This window comes from Lepidochelys kempii, chromosome 3, assembly GCF_965140265.1.
Source record: "Lepidochelys kempii isolate rLepKem1 chromosome 3, rLepKem1.hap2, whole genome shotgun sequence".
In the NCBI taxonomy this organism is placed as follows: domain Eukaryota; kingdom Metazoa; phylum Chordata; order Testudines; family Cheloniidae; genus Lepidochelys; species Lepidochelys kempii.
In genome coordinates this window covers 195681790-195701004 of record NC_133258.1, presented here as the reverse complement: position 1 = coordinate 195701004, position 19215 = coordinate 195681790, and the positions used below count along the sequence as shown (strand labels likewise).

At 41.0% G+C, this 19215-nt stretch overlaps 1 protein-coding gene across 5 annotated transcripts in view; it reads right to left on the bottom strand.

Moving 5' to 3' along the window:
• WDPCP (WD repeat containing planar cell polarity effector) overlaps positions 1–19215 on the bottom strand; it is a 278133-nt gene that overhangs the window by 112339 nt on the left and 146579 nt on the right. For all 5 annotated transcript variants that reach the window (XM_073339531.1, XM_073339528.1, XM_073339532.1 and 2 more), the window contains 2 exons: positions 7171–7359; positions 4380–4503 (listed from right to left, as the gene is read on the bottom strand). In XM_073339531.1, coding sequence (XP_073195632.1) covers positions 4380–4503; positions 7171–7359 — 313 coding nt within the window. The remainder of the gene's footprint in view (positions 1–4379; positions 4504–7170; positions 7360–19215) is intronic.

The window sequence follows — 19215 nt, the reverse complement described above, 5'->3', positions numbered from 1 at the left end:
CCCTCAGCATTCCTCTAGCGCTTTTTCCTTCCCCCGACAGCATGTGGGATTAAAAATAGACACCACAAAAAGGAGGGGAAAAGTTAAACAAGCAGGAATCATGAAAATTTTATTAGTAACTCGCTGACGTTTAGAAGTACGGGTTGAGGCTGCACTTAATAGCCTCACATACCCCTCCTGTCTAACACAGCAACCTTATAAATCAACCACGCCCGCACTGTACTGGACAGCCTGTAAAGTGAGTCCCCCAAAAACCTGGCCATTATGAGGCCAAGTAAATCAGAGGGACAGGGACACCCAGGAATAGTTGGCCATGTCATTTGGGAACATACATCTTTCACTGTTTTGGCACTGAGTTGATTTATTGTGTTGTACGTTGTGATGGCTGTAGGTCTGCCTTTCTGGTTCTTACATTGGAATGTAAACACCTGTGTAAAATAAAGAGTTGAATTTGCACAGAAGGCAACAAGAGAAAGTTTCATTGATTCAAAGGTTAAAAGTGGCACAGACTGTAATGAATGTCATCACTTGCCCATTCTCAATAAACTTCAGAATAAAAATTTACGAACTATTATCACAGTAATCCATAAACTGTGAGTGGCAGTACATGGCCAGTATTGACAAAAATACACAACTCATCTCCATACATTTCATTACAGCCTCACAAAATTCACAATACATAATATCAGCACATTTTAAAAACATCCTACAGCTGCCCCACCTCCATAACAAAGCACTACCCCAAATACTGTTTAATTCCACCTCATGTATGGGACCATATAAACCCGTTACATGGGTGCACAAAACATCCCTGATTTCCACTGTGCATGTAGATCCAGCACCAGTCACAACAGGTGCACTGTCTGGCTGCGTGTACCATTCAGAAATCTGGCAGTATCTTGAGATCACTCCTGGCTAAAACGTTCCCCCTTTTTCTTGCAAAACACTGCCGATCACAGTAATGTGGACTGCACTAATGACACTGGTATCCAAACAGTTTTCAAGGCAGTGACAATGGGATTTCCATCTGCCAAATACACATTCCACCACCATGATCCTACAGTTACTGAGCATATAGTTGAACTTCCTTTTGTGGGTCCTCTGAAATAAGGGTACGGTTTTTTAAGCCATGGCAACAGGGGGGTAAGTGGGGTCCCCTAGAATAACAGAGGGAACGGTGACTATTCATAACAATGTCATTTGGTGGAAATAATGGCCCAGTTTGTCCAGGAAGATAAAGTCCTGATCTCTCGAATATCCTGGCATCATGCACCCTGCTAGTGCATCCCACGCTCATGTCCATGCAGGTCCTGTGGTCAGGGCCTGCATAACGATGCAGTGTACCCTTTGCAGTTTATGTACTCATGTGCTCCTTGCAGAGGGCAAACTACAAGCACCTGAGATCCATCAATGACACTAGCACAGTTTGGAAAGCCCATTCTCTCAAAGCCAGCAATTATTTCAGGAACATCTGTAATGCCTACCACCTTTGGGTACATCACAGTCCTGACTGCCTCACAAGCCTCTGCCACAACAATGCCCATGGTTGATTTGCCAACTCCAAACTGGTTAGCCACAGACCTGTGGCAGTGTGGGGTAGCCTGCTTCCATTAGGCTATAGCGACCTGCTTCTGGACTTTTGTGGCCTCCCTCATGAGGATGTCCTGTTGCTGGGGCAAGCTGATCCCAAACCTCCTGGAACATCTACTTCATGTGAATGTGCTGGACCCACTATTGGTCATCGCAGGTCCACATGATGATGTGATCCCACCAGTCTATGCTTGTGGCCCTGCTCCAGAAGCACCGGTCTACATCGGGTGTATCTGTGGCTAAGGCAATAGGCATGAGCAGCATCAGCTGCTGGCATGTCAGTATCCCCTTCCTAAATGCCGCCAAAATGTCCACCAGTGTCTTGCAGACACTCTGCCTTATTCCTAAAATAGGACTGACAGCATAGATGGAGAAGTTCTTCCACTGGCTCAAAATCCATGTTGATGGCTCTGGCTGCTGGGAGCATGTGGATGCAAAATGGCTTGACTGGATGTGCTGGTCGGCTAAAACCACCCAAAATAATTCTGGTCAACGCCCATGGGAAGGACAGACAAGTTCTCCCAAGACTCACTACGAACCAAACCCTAGAGTGGCTTCAGCTGGTAAGGGCACTTGAACTCTGGGATACGATAGTTCATACTCACAGAAGCTGAAATTCTGACTCAGGTAGCGCCGTATGGATGCATCAGCACCTTTGTGGGAATCAGGTTTCCAATGCAGTGTGGATGCTCAAGTGCTGACTTGGAAATTCCGAGTCTGCAGGCATGGGTCACACAGGCCCCAGGCTTAGTTTCCTGTGTGGACATACCCTTTGTATGTCTAAATGATCTAAGTGATCAAGTTGGTTTACCAATGTTACTTTAAATCTATCAAATCATTTCTAGCCACTTAATGAAACATCTCAAAGGAAGCAGGAAATAAACACCAATTAAGACAGAACCACTTTAATAAAATAAAGAAGCTTTGGACAGTGGTTTTTTTCTTTCTATTAGATAAAGCTCCCATTTCTGAACATTTCATTCTGTACTTAGATTATGTTTTCTCAGATAAAGCATTACCATATGTTCTGCCCACAATCACATGATCATATCACTTGGATTCCACTGAATACAAATCCTATTGACAATAGGAAGACAACAAAATAGCATGCATTTGTTCCACAAACCGCTACAGTATTAGGAATAGGCATTCCAGAATTGATTAAGGGCTACATTCCGTCTTGTCCGGTGGGGAAGGTATAGCACACAGGGAGACCCTCCTGTCCACCCCTGCTCCCACGCCACAGTTTCCAGGCAACATACTGACACTGAGGCTCCCTGATTGCTGGGGTGGGGGTGGGGGTGGCAGTGGGAGGAGGAGAGATTGACTCACTGCACCCAGCCATGCTCTACAGCCTCAAGGGTTGAAAGCTTAGTCAGGGCCCCATGCCTCTGCATGCCTGATAGCATTTGGCAGCAAGCTCTCAAGTCAGAGAGGATATACCTTTCACCAGCAGCTACAAAGAGCACTATACGCTCACTTCGCAGCAATCTCTGAGGCATTCTTTCTGTATCTGCTCTGTGCAGACAAAATTGCCCAGAGCACCTCCATTTGGCCATTATAGCACTGCATCCTCCCCACTGCTTCTCTCTGACGAGCAAGGACCCAATTTGTACCTAACACCATAACTGTATCTGGCAATGAACTCGGTTGAAGGTTCTGTCCTTAAAGCATCATATTATAATGCTAATATTATGAAATTTCATCAATTTAGAAACAGTCCCTTGGCCTTTTTGTGGACTAGTTTAGTATAAAGATTATCCCTTTTCAGGCTTTCCAGTTTTAGAAGGCAATTATCTCTTTGCGTTCTGATAGAGGTTAAATTTTACCTTCAAAATAGTTGACAGTTCATAATTTTGCATATGCAGGGAGACATATAATTCTAGTGAGACATGGAAAATGGGTGCTTTCATTTTTAAGTATGTGAGTTTTATTCTCTCAGGCAGTTCCCTGTATAAAAATATGGTATAACATTCTTATTTATCATTGAGGCAAAGAATTTCTACCTTATTTGCATTAATTGAATAGCTTCTAAGTAAAAACCAGAGTAAAAATTTCAGTTGCACTTCTATGCTAACATATATAGCCATTCAAAAAAACCTAGGCCATTAATTTATTATTGATCAAAACTCTAGCAGTACATCAATGTTACAGAACCGCAGCTAAATTTGGTCTTGTGACATTTTGAAATCACTGTATGAATTACAAGTCACAGCTACATTTCTTTTTACTCCTTTAGTCTTGTGGCTGAAACTGAATTTAGTTTCTTAAACTGTATTGAAGGTTGTATTATTCAAATAATAACATGGACAGTAAGGTTGTGACCTGGAATATTATTTCTTAAGTGAGAAATCTGAAGGTGGGAAGAACAAAAGACTCAGATTTCCAGGGCTCAGAGCCAAAAATATCTTGGACCACACACTGCTCATTTGCATTTTTTAGCATCAATTAAAACTCAATGTTTCTTCCTAGTTTGTAAGCTATTCCAATTGTTAGTCTAAAAGCAGCCTGCCCATAAATCGCTCTGAAAGCATACTGTCTTCTTTCTATCAAATTAAAAGGGAAAGGTTGATTCATTTTAAAGTGTACTGATGATAGAAGACTTCTAAGTAGCACTTTATCTACAACATCACACTTGAAAGGAATGAAGTGCAAGCTAAATAAACAATGGGAATGAATGCATTTTTTTCAGGGGTGGTCCTTTTGGAAAATGTTAACCACATTAAAGTGGGTGGTTATTGAAATGTGCAATTAATTTGAAGTTAATAAAAGTTGAAGCTGTCATTCACCTGAGCAGGTGGTGGAAGAACCTTCTTGCATATCTGCTGATTGGGTCTCTGTATTCCAACACAGTCGTATCCAACAGGTGTCTTGTTGGAGTATAAAAGGCTCCAAGGCTTGCTTCAAGCTGTGCTGTGGAGTTCAAACACAGCAGCAATGAAACAAGTGAAACGGCTTCAATTACAACGGGGTGCTCATGTTTGCAGTCTGTCAGGTTTCTCAAACACAGATGAAATATGAACTTGTCACAGGAAAGACGAAATTAAAATATGACAGCTGGTACAAAAGCAAACCTGTGTATAAACTTTCACATGGTGTAGTGTTGACAAAGACTTTGAGCAACAAAAAGCTGTCAAAAGTTAAGTAATCTACAAGGAACCAACCTTTTGCCAGAGATGCATAATTAAAACAGTGACTCATAAGAACAATACAGTTTGAACAAGTTCGTCAGTAAAAATCAACTCCCAATTAACTCAACTTTTCTCTTTCCTACTAAAGAAAGAATAACAATGCTCACCTTTTCAGGGTTCACCACTGTGCGTTTGATCACTAGGTGGTCACCATAGTCAAGGGAGTTACACTGGTTTAAAATGATTTGTAAGGGAGAAGAAAATGAGCTCCTTCTTCTTCAGAAGAAGAATTTTTTGTGAGTCCCCCTTTCTTGACAATGGCACTTTGCCTTTTTATATTTTTTAACATAAAATGTATTTTTCTTCCATTATTTGTAATTATTTAAAGTGTTTGTGTCCTAAGTGTCTTGGTGGGGGTACTTCTTGGTGGGGATACTTTAATGATGAGTAACATTAACGTCGTTATATGATGTGATTGTTGTCTAGGAGTCAGTGCGAGGTATATGTTCCTAAGTATAGGGCAAATTGATTGATGAAAGTCTTCATCTTTCTCAAATCACTAAAAGAATTTGATACACTGGGACAGATTCTCCTCTCAAGGTGGATTTGCAAACCCCATTATTGTTAGGTGGAGTTGTGCGTGTGCATTAAAACAGTATATCTGACCCCTTATGTCATTAGGCAGACGAAATCTCACTGATTTACTGCTATTAACATTTGTTTGAACTAGCCATCTCTGTATTTAGTGATAATGGTTCTTTAGTTCTAAGCATAGATACATTTTATTTTATTAGGTTTGACAGCACTAAATGCTCTAATAATACAGCCTTATAAACATATGCAAAGTGTTAGTAAATTAGGTTTTGCATTATCTTAAATCTAAACAGTAAGATAAGATGAACCTTAAAGGTATTTTCTTTCAAAGCAGCAGTGAATTTAGATTAAAATTGAATATAGCAATGCTATTGTGAAAACAAGCCATACTCCCTTGCTATTGCTGTTTTCTTGACAGCATGTTTTGTACTTCTGAAATATGCCAACCTACATGGAATATGGGTAACTACTAGCACGGTTATAGATTCATTAGATAGCCCAGCTTGATGTTGAAATAAAATAAATAAAGATATAAATAAAGAAATAAAGATCTCAAAGATAACCGCCATACTGCTACAAATAAAAGGGCTCACTGGGTTCCACTAATAAAAAGAGAACAAATTACCATGTCAAATTTGTTAGATTCATATAGAACAAATCCGGGCTGGAATAAAATTCTGGCTGTTGTAAGACAGCATTAGGCAGCTGCATGGGGAGAAAATACACAGATATCTATTTAGAATGTGCATATTTTTATAACAGTTTCAAGGATAGCCTATTTTTTCACTGGTTACTTTAGAAGTGTGTTCTATTAAGACAAGATTTTACTGCTGTACATTTGTAGAGTGGAGGTTATGGTAATCTGACTCACATCTCATGCTGTAAAACAGGGATGGCCAACTGATGGTTTGAGAGCAAGTTAGGCAGCTTACAATTTTAATAAGATCTATAGCTCACCACATCCACTAGCACCAGCCTTTCTTCCCATAAAAGGTAAACCTGGTACGCAGCTGTATTCTTGCTGGGCCATGGCATGACACCTTGTCACTCAACTGTTGCACTCTAAATTTTGGAGTCTAGTGCATTCCAGTGCACAATTCAGTGGAAAGCCATCACACCAGGGTCCAGAAGAGATGAGGCTGAACCTTGAATTCAACCTTTCGTGTGGGGGATGTCAGGAGCCACTGCAGGGGACAGGGAGATTACAGTGAGTGGAGATGTAGTGGTCCTATGGTTTGCAGGAGATTCAGGGAATGTGGAAAGACAATGGATGTTGCATTGAAAGACGGTTCTTTTTGCAAATACCCCCAAACTGAACTAAATACTTCTGTCCCACCCCCATGACAACGCCCTTCCTTAATTTGGTGCCGGTTCTAAATATTGATATAAAATAAATATTTGACTTCTGTATTGGCCAACGTTAGTCACTGATTTTCAATGTACGATATAGCTATATAGATAGATATAGATATATAGATTGATATATAAAATTACTGTATCATATAGTTTCATATACATATCACGAAGATGACATAGATCATACAATATATATATTTATGCATGTGTATATATTATGTAATATATGTATTATTACACCTTCCTTACTATTAATATGAATTAAAATGCAATTTATACGTGTGTGCATAATCTTATTAAAATATCTATATAATAATGACATTTAATGACTATATAATAATGACATTTTATTGTAGAATAGCAAAGCGTAATTCTGACTAGTCAGGACCTAGTAAATACTGATCCTTCTTTTCAAAGCCAATATGTATTATCAAAATCATTCAAGTATAGATTTTAAAATATAAGTATAAACATTTATGAAATACAACCAAACTCTGACCTTCTCTCTCTGGTGTCAGCTTTTGTCTAAGAAGGTGATTTACAATGGCACTCATGCTTATGAAACACTGATGACCCATTGTGTCCCAGTTCATGCTGCTCAGGACACTAATCGCCTCATATATCTCATCATACCGAACATACTGGTGGATGATTTCCACAAGGCCCAGCCGTCCTCTTGTGATGGCACCTGTCACAGGAAATATTAAAGCCAAGGATAGTACCATAACATTGTAGATCAATAATTCTCTATTTTTCAGCAGTTACAAATATTGTTCCTTATTAATTCAGGTTTTAATAAGTAAATGAGTTTTATGTTTAAATATTATACAGTACATTTGTACAGCACCTTTTATCTAACATATCTAGCCTCGATATGCTTTACACTGTGCAGAAAACCCAACAGTGAAATGCACCAATGCACGGGGTGGGGAACATGGCATATGCTTACCGGCAATAGCAACACTATGTAACAGTTTATATTATTTGTTTATTTTAAATTATTTATAGGTTTTTATATGGTGCTCATCACCACAGTACCTGGACTCCTCACATATGTTGTTAAATTAATTTTCACAATGCCTCTTCCAGGTAAGGAGGTATTATTAGAGAAAACAGAAAGCAAAGAATAGCATAAAGTTTAGAGAAAGAGTTTCTTGACAACTTAAGTGAGTGCTTCTTGGACCAGCTAGTTCTAGAGCACACAAGAGGAAAGGCTATTATCAGCTTAGTCTTAAGTAACACAGAGGAGTTAATTCAAGAAGCTACAGTTGCTGAGCTACTAAGTAATAGTGACCACAATATAATTAGGTTCATCATCATCCTAGGAGGAGGTAAAGAACCAAAAGGTTACACACAGTGATAATAAACTTTAGAAAGGGAAAATTCAATCAGATAAGATGGCTAGTCAAAAAGCCCTTAAAATCAAAAATAAAGGAAATAAAATCCTTACAGGTGGCATGGATATTACTTAAAAACAGCAGTAGACACTCAGAAGGCATGCATTCCACCAGACAAAGAGGAAACTAGAAAGGTAAAGAGCAAGCCAATGGCAAGGTTCAAGAGGCTATGTGAACCAAACAGAAATCCTTCAAAATTTGGAAATCTGACCCTAGTGAAGCCAGTAAATGGGGGCACAAATGACAGCAGGCAAATATATAAGAGGGAAATTAGAAGGGACCAAATGGATTTTGAAGAGCAAGTTGTTAGAAGTATAAAAACAAACAGACTTTTTAAAAAAAAGTATATTGGAAGCAGGAAGCCTACAGGTACTTTACCTCCCCCTATGATGTTGAACCAAACTGCAGCGTCTGAAGAGGTGGTGTTGGAACAAACCAGTAATTTAAAAAGCAGTACGTCACCAGGACAAGATGGTATAAATCTAGCAGTTCTGAAGGAGCTTAAGTGTGAAGTGGTTGAGCTGCTAACAAAAATATGCAGTCTCTCAGTAAAACACCCATTGTTCCAGAAGATTGGAGAGTAGTAGCTGCTGTATCTGTATTTTTAAACAGCTACAGAAATGATATGGGAGATTACAGTCCTGGAAGCCATACATCTGTATGTGGTCAGTTGATTAAAATGATAATTAAAAATAAAATAATAAATGCCTAAACCATCATGAGATGATAGGGTCTAACCAACACAGTTTCTGCAGAGGAAAATCATGTTTCTCTAATATATTAGAGTTCTTTGAACATGTCAATAGAAGAGTAGATAAAGGAGAACCAGTAACAATTCTTTTAGATTTCAGAGTAGCAGCCGTGTTAGTCTGTATTCGCAAAAAGAAAAGGAGTACTTGTGGCACCTTAGAGACTAACGAATGTATTTGAGCCTAAGCTTTCGTGAGCTACAGCTCACTTCATCGGATGCATTCAGTGGAAAATACAGTGGGGAGATTTATATACAAAAAGAACATGAAACAATGGGTGTTACCATACACACTGTAACCAGAGTGATCACTTAAGGTGAGCTATTACCAGCAGGAGAGCGGGGGGAGTGCGGGGGGGGGACCTTTTGTAGTGATAATCAAGGTGGGCCATTTCCAGCAGTTGACAAGAATGTCCGAGGAAGCGGGGGGGGAGGGGGGAGAAGAAATAGTTTTACTTTGTGTAATGACCCATCCACTCCCAGTCTCTATTCAAGCCCAAGTTAATTGTATCCAGTTTCCAAATTAATTCCAATTCAGCAGTCTCTCCTTGGAGTCTGTTTTTGAAGTTTTTTTGTTGAAGTATTGCCACTTTTAGGTCTGTAATTGAGTGACCAGAGAAACTGAAGTGTTCTCCAACTGGTTTTTGAATGTTACAATTCTTGACGTCTGATTTGTGTCCACTTATTTTTTTAACATAGAGACTGTCCAGTCTGACCAATGTACATGGCAGAGGGGCATTGCTGGCACATGATGGCATATATCACATTGGTAGATGTGCAGGAGAATGAGCCTCTGATATTGTGGCTGATGTGATTAGGCCCTATGATGGTGTTCCCTGAATAGATATGTGGACACAGTTGGCAACGGACTTTGTTGCAAGGATAGGTTCCTGGGTTAGTGGTTCTGTCGTGTGGTGTGTGGTTGCTGGCGAGTATTTGCTTCAGGTTGGGGGGCTGTTTGTAAGCAAGGACTGGTCTGTCTCCCAAGATCTGTGAGAGTGATGGGTCATCCTTCAGGATAGGTTGTAGATCCTTGATGATGCGTTGGAGAGGTTTTAGTTGGGGGCTGAAGGTGATGGCTAGTGGCGTTTTGTTATTTTCTTTGTTGGGCCTGTCCTGTAGTAGGACTTTCAAAAGGTCTTTGACAAGAGGCTATGAAGCTAACTAGTCATGGAGTAAGAAGGAAGTACTGTCATGGATCAAAAACCAGGTAGGAGACAGAAAGCAAAGAATAGGATTAAATGGTCAAGAGGATGGAAAACTACTTTAGGGACTGGCTGCTCAAATCCAACCCATTAAAAACAGCATCATCAGGTTTCCATCTTAGCAATTCCGAAGCGAAGAAGATGGTGAATGTAAACTTCTGTGGCTAGGCAATCACTTACGATGCGAACCACTGCTATCTAGGAGTCACCCTCAATTGCAGCCTTACCTATCAACAATATCTGAAGCAGGTGAGTCATAAAACAAAGCGTTGCACCAATATCATCCAAAAAGCTAGCAGGATCTAGCTGGAGTTGTGATGCTTGAATGCTACGAATGGCAACACTGGTTTAGTTTATTCCACAGCCGAGTACTGTGCACTCACGGATACCCAGCTAAGTGGGGCTATGAGACTTGTAACTGGCTCCATGAAGTCCACTCCACTGCTTTGGTTCCAGTCCTTGCTAACATCCCTCCTCCACCATCCGGTGAGAGATGGCTACATTGTGTGAGTACAAGAAAGCTCTTGGTAACCAAAAGCTCCTACACCATGACAACCTTGTTCTCCCTCCTTGCACTCGCTCTAAGTCCCACCGACCATTCTGAGTAGTTGGAGAAGCCAACTTCAAATCCATAAGACACCTGGTAGATGAAATGGGCAGGCTCTGATGTAAACAACAACCACCTCATAGATGATCCCACCATCGAACTGTCTGGTTTCTTGCTGTGCTGAAGACAGTGGGACAACCATAAACTATATTAGAACATTACGTGGAAGATGCGTGCACCTGATATACACATGAGGAATCAAGGATTCGCAATAGTGTCAATGTGGAGACCTCCAAACCATCAAATACATTGGGAACATTTTTTCATTTCCAGAAGGTATTACACACATGCACTCTGCATCTCCTGAAGTCCTCACATGGATTTCAAACCTTTCCATTAACTTGTTAATGTTGCTATTTCCATACAAAAAAAAAGAATGGTCAATGTGCATCATGGAAAAAGGTTTACAGTGGGATGCTCAAGCATCCTCACTGTCCCCTGTTTAATATATTTATTAATGATCTGGAAAGGAGGGTGAGCAGTGAGTTAGCAACATTTGTAGATGACACAATTATTTCGGTTAGTGAAGAACACAAAGGACTTTTTGGTTAGTGAAGAACTTCAGAGGGACCTAACCAAGCTAGGTGAATAGGCAACATGATGACAAATGAAATTCAATGTCATGAATGCAGAGTAATGAACGTTGGAAGGAAAAAAATGTAAGTAATTCATATACCTTACAAGGTTCTAAATTAACTATATCAACTCAGAAAAGGGAACTGGGAATCACAGACAGCTCAGTGAGGACCTCCGTTCGATGTGCAGCTCTGGTTAGAAAAGCAAACAAAATGATAGGACGCATAAGGATGGGGGTTGAGAACAATGAGGAAAATACTATAGTGCCTTTATGTAAATCAGTGGTGCAGTCTCTTCGAGAATACTCTGTGCAATATTGGTCATCACATCTCAAAAAAGATATTGAACAATTACAGGGGGTTCAGAGAAGGGAGGCAAGAATGGTTATGGAAAAACTCATGAAGAGAAATTGAAAGGACTGGGGTGGTTTACCTTAGAAAGGAGACAACTAAGAGGGGACATGATAAAAATATATAGAATAACAAATACTATAGAGAAGGTAGCTTGAGAACTTCTGTTCTTATAAGGTAAGAACAAAGGGGATATTCAATGAAATTGGAAGGTGGCAAATTCAAAACTGATAAAGGAAATAGTTTTTCATAAAATGTGGAATTAGACCATGGAACTCATTGCCACAGGATGCCATTGGAGCCAAGAATTTAGCAAATTTCAAAAAGGGATTGCACATTTATATAGATAAAAAGAATATCTGGTACTTAGAATAGCTAACGCTCACAAAGATTTTGGAAGAGATATTAAACCTTGTGTTTCATGGCTTAAGGCAACCTCTCTTTATTGGAGATTACAATGAAACATAATGTGGTGGGAAGATTATCCCGCATCTGCCTACAGCCGGGTTCTTGCACCTTCCTCTGAAGAATTCTGTGATGGCTCCTGCAAGAGATGGGATACTGAACTAGATAGGTCATGGGTCTGATTAGGTATAACAGTTCTTATGTAACTAGAAGGAATTCTTTTAGGTAGGCCAGCATACCTAATTCTTTTAGGTAGGCCAGCATATAAATATTGGGCTTGGAATTATACTAGGACATTATGAATTTGGGATCCCCTGACTTTAAAGGAAGTTGGATCAAGTTCTAACACTATTAGAGAGAAAGTGCTATGGGATCCTCTATGATCCTACAGTAAACAGTCAGAGCCTCCACATTATGTGTCAAGCACAAAAGTTACCTCCAGCTCAGCAAAATCCACAATTTGAGGTCTTTCTTCAGTATTTAATTATAAAGAAGAATGTGACCCTGTGAGACAATATGAAAGAGTGGCCGCTTCCAGGATGCCTGCTCATGCCCTCAGGGTGGCCCTGCATGCAGCCCCTTCCTCTATTTCCCTCTTCCAGAGTCCCCAGTAACTCTGCACAAGCTTTCCAAACATAAATATTCCTTTGTGGGTTAATTTATTACAAAAGTCACACAACCATAATCCAGAATCAAATCCCAACAGTCTGTCAACACACCAGGTACAGCTCCGGCACCTCTCACTGCACTCAGGCTCTCAGGTACGGCTCCAGCATCTCTCACCATGCCTCGTCCCAGCCCTTCTTGCTGGGGTATTCTCTGCCCTGGTTCATTCTCAGGCCTGCCTCTAGTTCCTGGCTGGAGACAACAGCAGTCTCATCTATTCCCCAGCCGTCGGTCCTCTCTGACCCTCGGGCTTCAGCTGTCTGGATCAGAGAGCCAGCAGGCATCTTCCTTTTCAGCCCTCTCTGGAGGTGACTTTCTGGCCTGGGAAAAATTGTAGGTAATCCCTTGACTGCTTCACTGTCTTCTTTCATCAGCCTGATCTGGCGCCACTGCTCACTAGGGAACTGTTACTGCTCCCTCCTTCAGGGGAAATCTCTTCCCTGAAGCTCTGAGCCCAGCTCTGCTCTTGTTCTGAGCATTCATTCGGGCTCTCACTTTCTCTGGGTACACCTATACTACAGAGACTATACCAGCATAGCCCCATAGTGTAGACCGAAGGGGGATTGCTGTCGGTGTAGGAATAACCAACTCCCGAACAAAGTTAGCTGTGTCAGCAGAAGCCCTCTTCCACCCGCACAGCTGCATCTACACTGGGGGTTATGTCGGCATAGCTACGTGGGTCGGGGTGTGTGGGGGTTTTTCACACGCCTGACCGACATAACGATGCTGATATAACTTTTCAGTGTAGACCAGGCCTCACTCTCAGGATTCTAGATTCTGCACTCTCCCTTTACTTTGGCTTGTCTCTTATTTTGTAACACCCATGGGCAGCCCCACACTCCTCATTATCCCAAACTAGCACTCACCTGGACTGGAACAGAAAAGTGGGGCCTGATTTCATTTAAAGGGCCAGCTATCTTTTTACAGACACCAACACCAATGCACCTTTCAATTATAGATAAGAACTGCTGAAAATCAGAGTTAACATACCTATCAAAATGAAATAAACTGACCATCATGCTCCCCACTGTAAAAGAAGATGATTTATGTATAATTCTTGTTCTCTAGAGGTTGAAGTTATAAATGCATTCCCAATCCCGGGTCTACACTTTTGCACATGCCCAGAATGCTCCAGCAAATAGCATTCTATATTATAATTGACTAGCCAGCTGATCACATCAATGTGGCTACCTACAGCATATATGCACTATGACTAATATTCTCAGCTGTGTACCTCGTTTGAATACTAGGTCCAAATACTGTGTACATTTAAAACTGTTACCTAAGACCTCAGATGTCTGGTCAGAGTTGATGGTTTCTGCCATGAAACAGTATATTTCTAAAATATCTCTGAAATCTACTAAGAGAATATATTGTCAATTTTTTCCATGTAAAGGAAAAAAGGAAACTAAATTTATTTTAAGATTATCACAGATGTTCCAAAATTGTCACCCAACCCCAATTTTAAGAAAAACATACCAGTAGGAAAGAGAAAACTGACCCCAAGAATTGCAGTCAAAGACACAAAGGATGGCAAGGAGAGAACCTTCTTCCAGTGGAGAAGAGCAGAGACAAGCTGCAGAAAACCATATCTCACTAAAACTTTCCTAAATTCAATTGTGGGTGTAGTTTGCACAGGCATACAAGAGCAAAGAAGCAAGAAAGCTGGAAAATAGGTATAGCCAGATGTCAATGACCAGCCAGTGGCTTGGAGAACCTGGTACGCCATGCTTGATGTTTTCAGACCATTTGAAAGGCTTTGTTTGCTAAAGAGAATAAAATAATGCCTTTTTTAATTTTTACAGTATTATTTAAAGAAAACACATGCTTGCCTATTAGATTACATTTGACACTTGAATTTATAGTATGGGTACTTTCTCTGTGTAATTGCTGTTTTTACATTGACATAGTTTATACATGCATATTTCTGGTAATGATAGTATCTAATTGTTATGGTAGTCATTCTTCATTAGTGTTTATAGTATATTTTAAAGTATTGCACAAGGTAAGTAATCTTGATGTTAATTGCGAAGGGAAGATGAAGATGTTTGTTTATATGTTAATGAAATCTAATGTAGTATACTATGTCTCTAGGACAAGATTGGTATCATTATTGCCCTGAAACTTTATTCTTTTTGTATAGATCTGCTGATTCTAACATATTGTATATAAAAAACCCATAATAGCCACATTATTTACAGATATTTAGAGCCAAATACAGGGAAATTCTTGCTATAGACATTGATTCAGCAGGGTACTTATGCACAAACGTAACTTCAGGCATGTATGCAGTCTCAGAAACTACAACTGCATCTTTAAACTATCCTGTTATACACAGACATTGCTGATGGGAGGTTCCCAGTAGCGTGTCCTAACACAGCACATTAGCTATTCCACATAGGCATAACACAGCAAGTTAATGATAGCTTTGAGTGCTGAATGTCTGTTTTTCTGTCACACACCTCTAATGTATTTTTTTATAATTAGTATGTATATTAATTATTAATTAACAGAGGCCTTAAAAAACTGCAGATCTCAGCAACGAAGAGTGACTAATCAGTGCAGTATTTCACCTTGTTAATGTGGCAAGCAGAGAGAAAGCTAAGAGAACACTGAAGCAATAGAGGACTTTATATTATGACTCGCATAGCTGACTATGTGGGGGAACACCATGGTCTTCTATGTAGAAGAGATTTGACGGTAATATACAGAATGAATTTTAAAATGTGATAACTTTCCACTGTGGAGGTCAACATCTTCCCATTTGGATGCTTGACTTCTCTTGAGTAGTGCGCTTCCAAGCGACATACTGGGAAAAAGAGGTGAGAGCCAACTCATTGCCTAATTGATTTAGGAACTGTGCCCAGGGAGACTGTCCAATTAAGTTTACAAGCTGGCAATTAGCAGGAAGGCCTCTAAGTCCCTGCACTGAGCGCCTGTTTGCCTTAGTAAGAACATAAATGAGCTAGAGATAGGAAGGGGAAAGCTGTGCCTTCTGGAAAGCTGTCGTGAGTAGACCTCACAAGGGAGGACTGAAGAAAAGCAAGGTATTCATGGGCAGAATGCCTTCTGTTTGACAGGTCACCAGGTAATTTAGAGGTTTATTTTTTTAAATGGACAACATGCATAAAAACATCAAACAGATGCTTTCATTAGTGTTCTGCCTGATGTTTTACAACCGCTAAGCCCTATTGGACACGGTGGAGCAGCATTATCTCGTAATAAATGGCAATCTACAAACATTTTTCTTGAGTACTATTTTTGGATAACAGTGACAATCAGGCCAGCTCTTTTTAAACAATAAAAATACGGCTAAATCTGACATTTTCCTGGTTGCTAAAGCCACATGGTATCAGTTTACCGATCTGTCATTACACCTTGAAGACTGTTTTATCTGAATCACTTTTAGTGTCGGCTTTCACTTTCAGAAACTATTTGCTCAATTAAACGGAGGTTTTCGGTATTTTTAATCAGTCTCTTTTTCTTTCCATAGAAGGATACTTGAATATCATTGAGGAACAGAGATATCATGGACAGACTTGTCAAAAAACTCAGGGCTAGAACCACCAAGGTACTTAGGTGCCTAACTGCCTCTTCAGGTGCCTACGCCCAACATTCAGATGCCACCGACATTCTCAAAACCACCACTCAGCTGCCACCTAACCCAGTGTGTGCCTACCTTTCTGCCAGTAGGCATGTGCAAAGCTGTCCTACCTCACAGTGCTGCTGGGAGACTTAGCTTATGCCTAAGCCATGGCAGCCTTCTCAAACTAGACCTTCCCCTACCCATCTTGCCCGCAGGTCCCAATTCTGTATGCGTTCTCACAGTAAACCTGGGATCATTTTTCGGGAGAAAGGGCATAGGCTACTTAAACAGTTGACCTGGCTTAGCACCTACCTCCAAGACAGGTTTCACAGCTGGAGATCCTGAGTGGAGGGAGGCACATCTATGTGGCCTGTCAGACAGGTGCCTAAGGCCCAAGATCAGTAGGGACTAGGCCATTAAATATTTTTATGGATCTGGGCCCTAAGCCCCACCCCTTCCCTCTGCCTTTCACTCCTGGCTAGCTTAGGCAGCTCTCCACTCAGCTTGCTGGTTGCTGAAGATCCATATCTTAGGCATGTGTCTCTCTCCACTCACTGTATACAGAGCTAGGGTGCTTAACTCAGGGCTGAGAATTTCACTTGGCAGAAGGGTGCCTAGGAGTTAGGCACTGCAATGCCTAAGTCCCTTTGTGGATCTAGCTCCCACTGCCTCCTGACTCAAAAAAATCAGCTGGAGTTTGTTGTGATCTCAATAGGGATTTACATGGTAGTAAAAACACACGAACAAGGTCAATGCTAGCACCTTCACCTTGCCGGACAAGCAGTGGGAAAAAATGCTGAAATTTCCCAGTATAGGTACGTCCGACATGGCTCTCTGCCACAGCACTGAATTCAGAGTCAGGAGACTTACACTTGATTCTCCTCTCTTTACACTCTCTTGATTTGAATGGAGTCAATCCTGATTCTCCCTGGCCTGAGAGGAAAATTAGCTCTCTATAGGGCTCTATTCCTGCATCATCCCCTGACTTGCTGCATAACTTTGGAAAGTCATTTAGCATCTTTGTGCCTCAGTTTCTCCATTTGTAACCCCCATGGGGATAATAATGCTTCTTTGCCTTTGTACAGAACTCTTGAGCTTTACAGATGAAATGTGCTATAAATGCTAGTTACTTTCTACCTTGGTTCACAACTCTGAATATGTTAATTTATAGACTCTCCACCCTTAAATATACAAAAGCATTTGCCTCTTACGAAGAGTTTTGAAGAAAGGAAATGGGGTATCACATACACTGGAGTCAGGAAGAACATTAAACAGATTCATGGTCGATTTTACCACACCTCTCAACATGTCACAGCCCAAATGTGGGATGCACGGTTTGACGAACACCCAACAGGAGGGAGGGACACACACACACACACCATTCATGCATCAGTGCACCAAAGCTGGAGAATTTTTCCCCCATAGCAATACCTGTTGAGGCGTTGCATGCGCCCGCTGCACACCCATGCTGCTAGCTGAGAGGACCACCCTGACACTCTCAGTTTCTTCACGCTGGAAGCCAGTATATGCTGTTATTCCAGTGCAGAAGGGAAGGAGGGTAGGTCATGGAGAACAACAGTTACCAAACAGGCATGTAACTGTTTTTATTCTGTGAGTTCTTGCACACATCCATTCACTTTGGGTGACTCACAAACAGTTGCAGATGGAGGAGGGTATCAGAGTCTATCTAAGCAAGGACTGCAACACCATTCTCCCAAATCTAGCATCATCTCTTGAGGTTTGGGAGAAAGCACAATGAGCAGTGAACATATGAACAAATGTCACGGATGCGAACGTGACCCAAAAAAGCAACTGGCAGTGTTTGTGCTCTTGTAGAGTGTGATAAAACTCTACGGTAGTGGAACCATAACAATATTGAGCATAGATGAATATACGAGGAAATCTAGGAAGAAATCCTCTGTGAAGTGACAGCTTGACCTTCATGCTGTCAGCAAAGGAGACAACTAACTGTAAAGACATTCTAAACCAGCTAGTCCTGTTCTGGTAAAAGGCTAACACCCTACAAATGTTCAAAGTATGAAGTTTTACCTCACCTTTGTGAGAGTAAGTTTTAGGGGAAAGAGTTGGTAAGTATATAGGCTGATTCGGATGAAAAGCCCATACCACTTTAGTGAGAAATTTGAGGTGTGAACTTCTGCTACCCTCCTGGCTGAATGCTACTTTCTTTGAAGAGATGAGAAAACGAGCATGTTGCTACAGGTTCAAAAGAGGGGCCCATTAAAACCACAAGAACCAAACTTAGGTCTCAGGATGGTACTGAGTCCCTAATAAGTCAGATAAGCCAAACCAAACCTTTCAAGAACTTAAGAGTCAGAGAGTTGGAAAAAACAAATGTTTCTGTTACAGGAGGATGGTATCTGGAGACAGCTGCCCGATGAATCCTCAGGGAATGGACAGAAAGTCTTTTTCCCTTTAGGTGAAGCAGATAATCCAGAATAAGAGGACTGGGAGCCTGTGAAGGTCAGGTATCTTTCTGCTGGGACCACAGACAACCTCTTCCATTTCTTGAAGTAAGTATACCTGCTGGAGGGTTTTCTGATATTTAAAACAATATTTTTGCATTCCAAGGGAACAGACGGATTCTGGGGGAGTTAACCACTGATCATCCAAGCAGTCAGGTGTCAGCCAGGAGAGCTGGGACGCAGCATCTGGCTGTGGTCTACAAAACTATGTCCAAAATCTGAGGGAGAAGTATGGTATCAAAAGGATCACCTGGTCCGAAAATGAATGCTGATGGGGTGTGACTGGTGCTATCGAAATTAGGATAGAGTGATCATGTCTGAGCTTGCTCAAAACTCTCAGCACCATAGGGATGGGAGGAAAAGTGTAAAGATGTTTCCCTTTCCAGGACAGAAAGAAGGCATCTGACATAGACCCTGGACTGTGACCTGCTCTTGAACAGAACCGGTGACACTTCCTGTTCTGTTGGGTGGTGAATAGGTCTATTTCTGGCATTCCCCATATCTGAAAAATAGACTTAGCT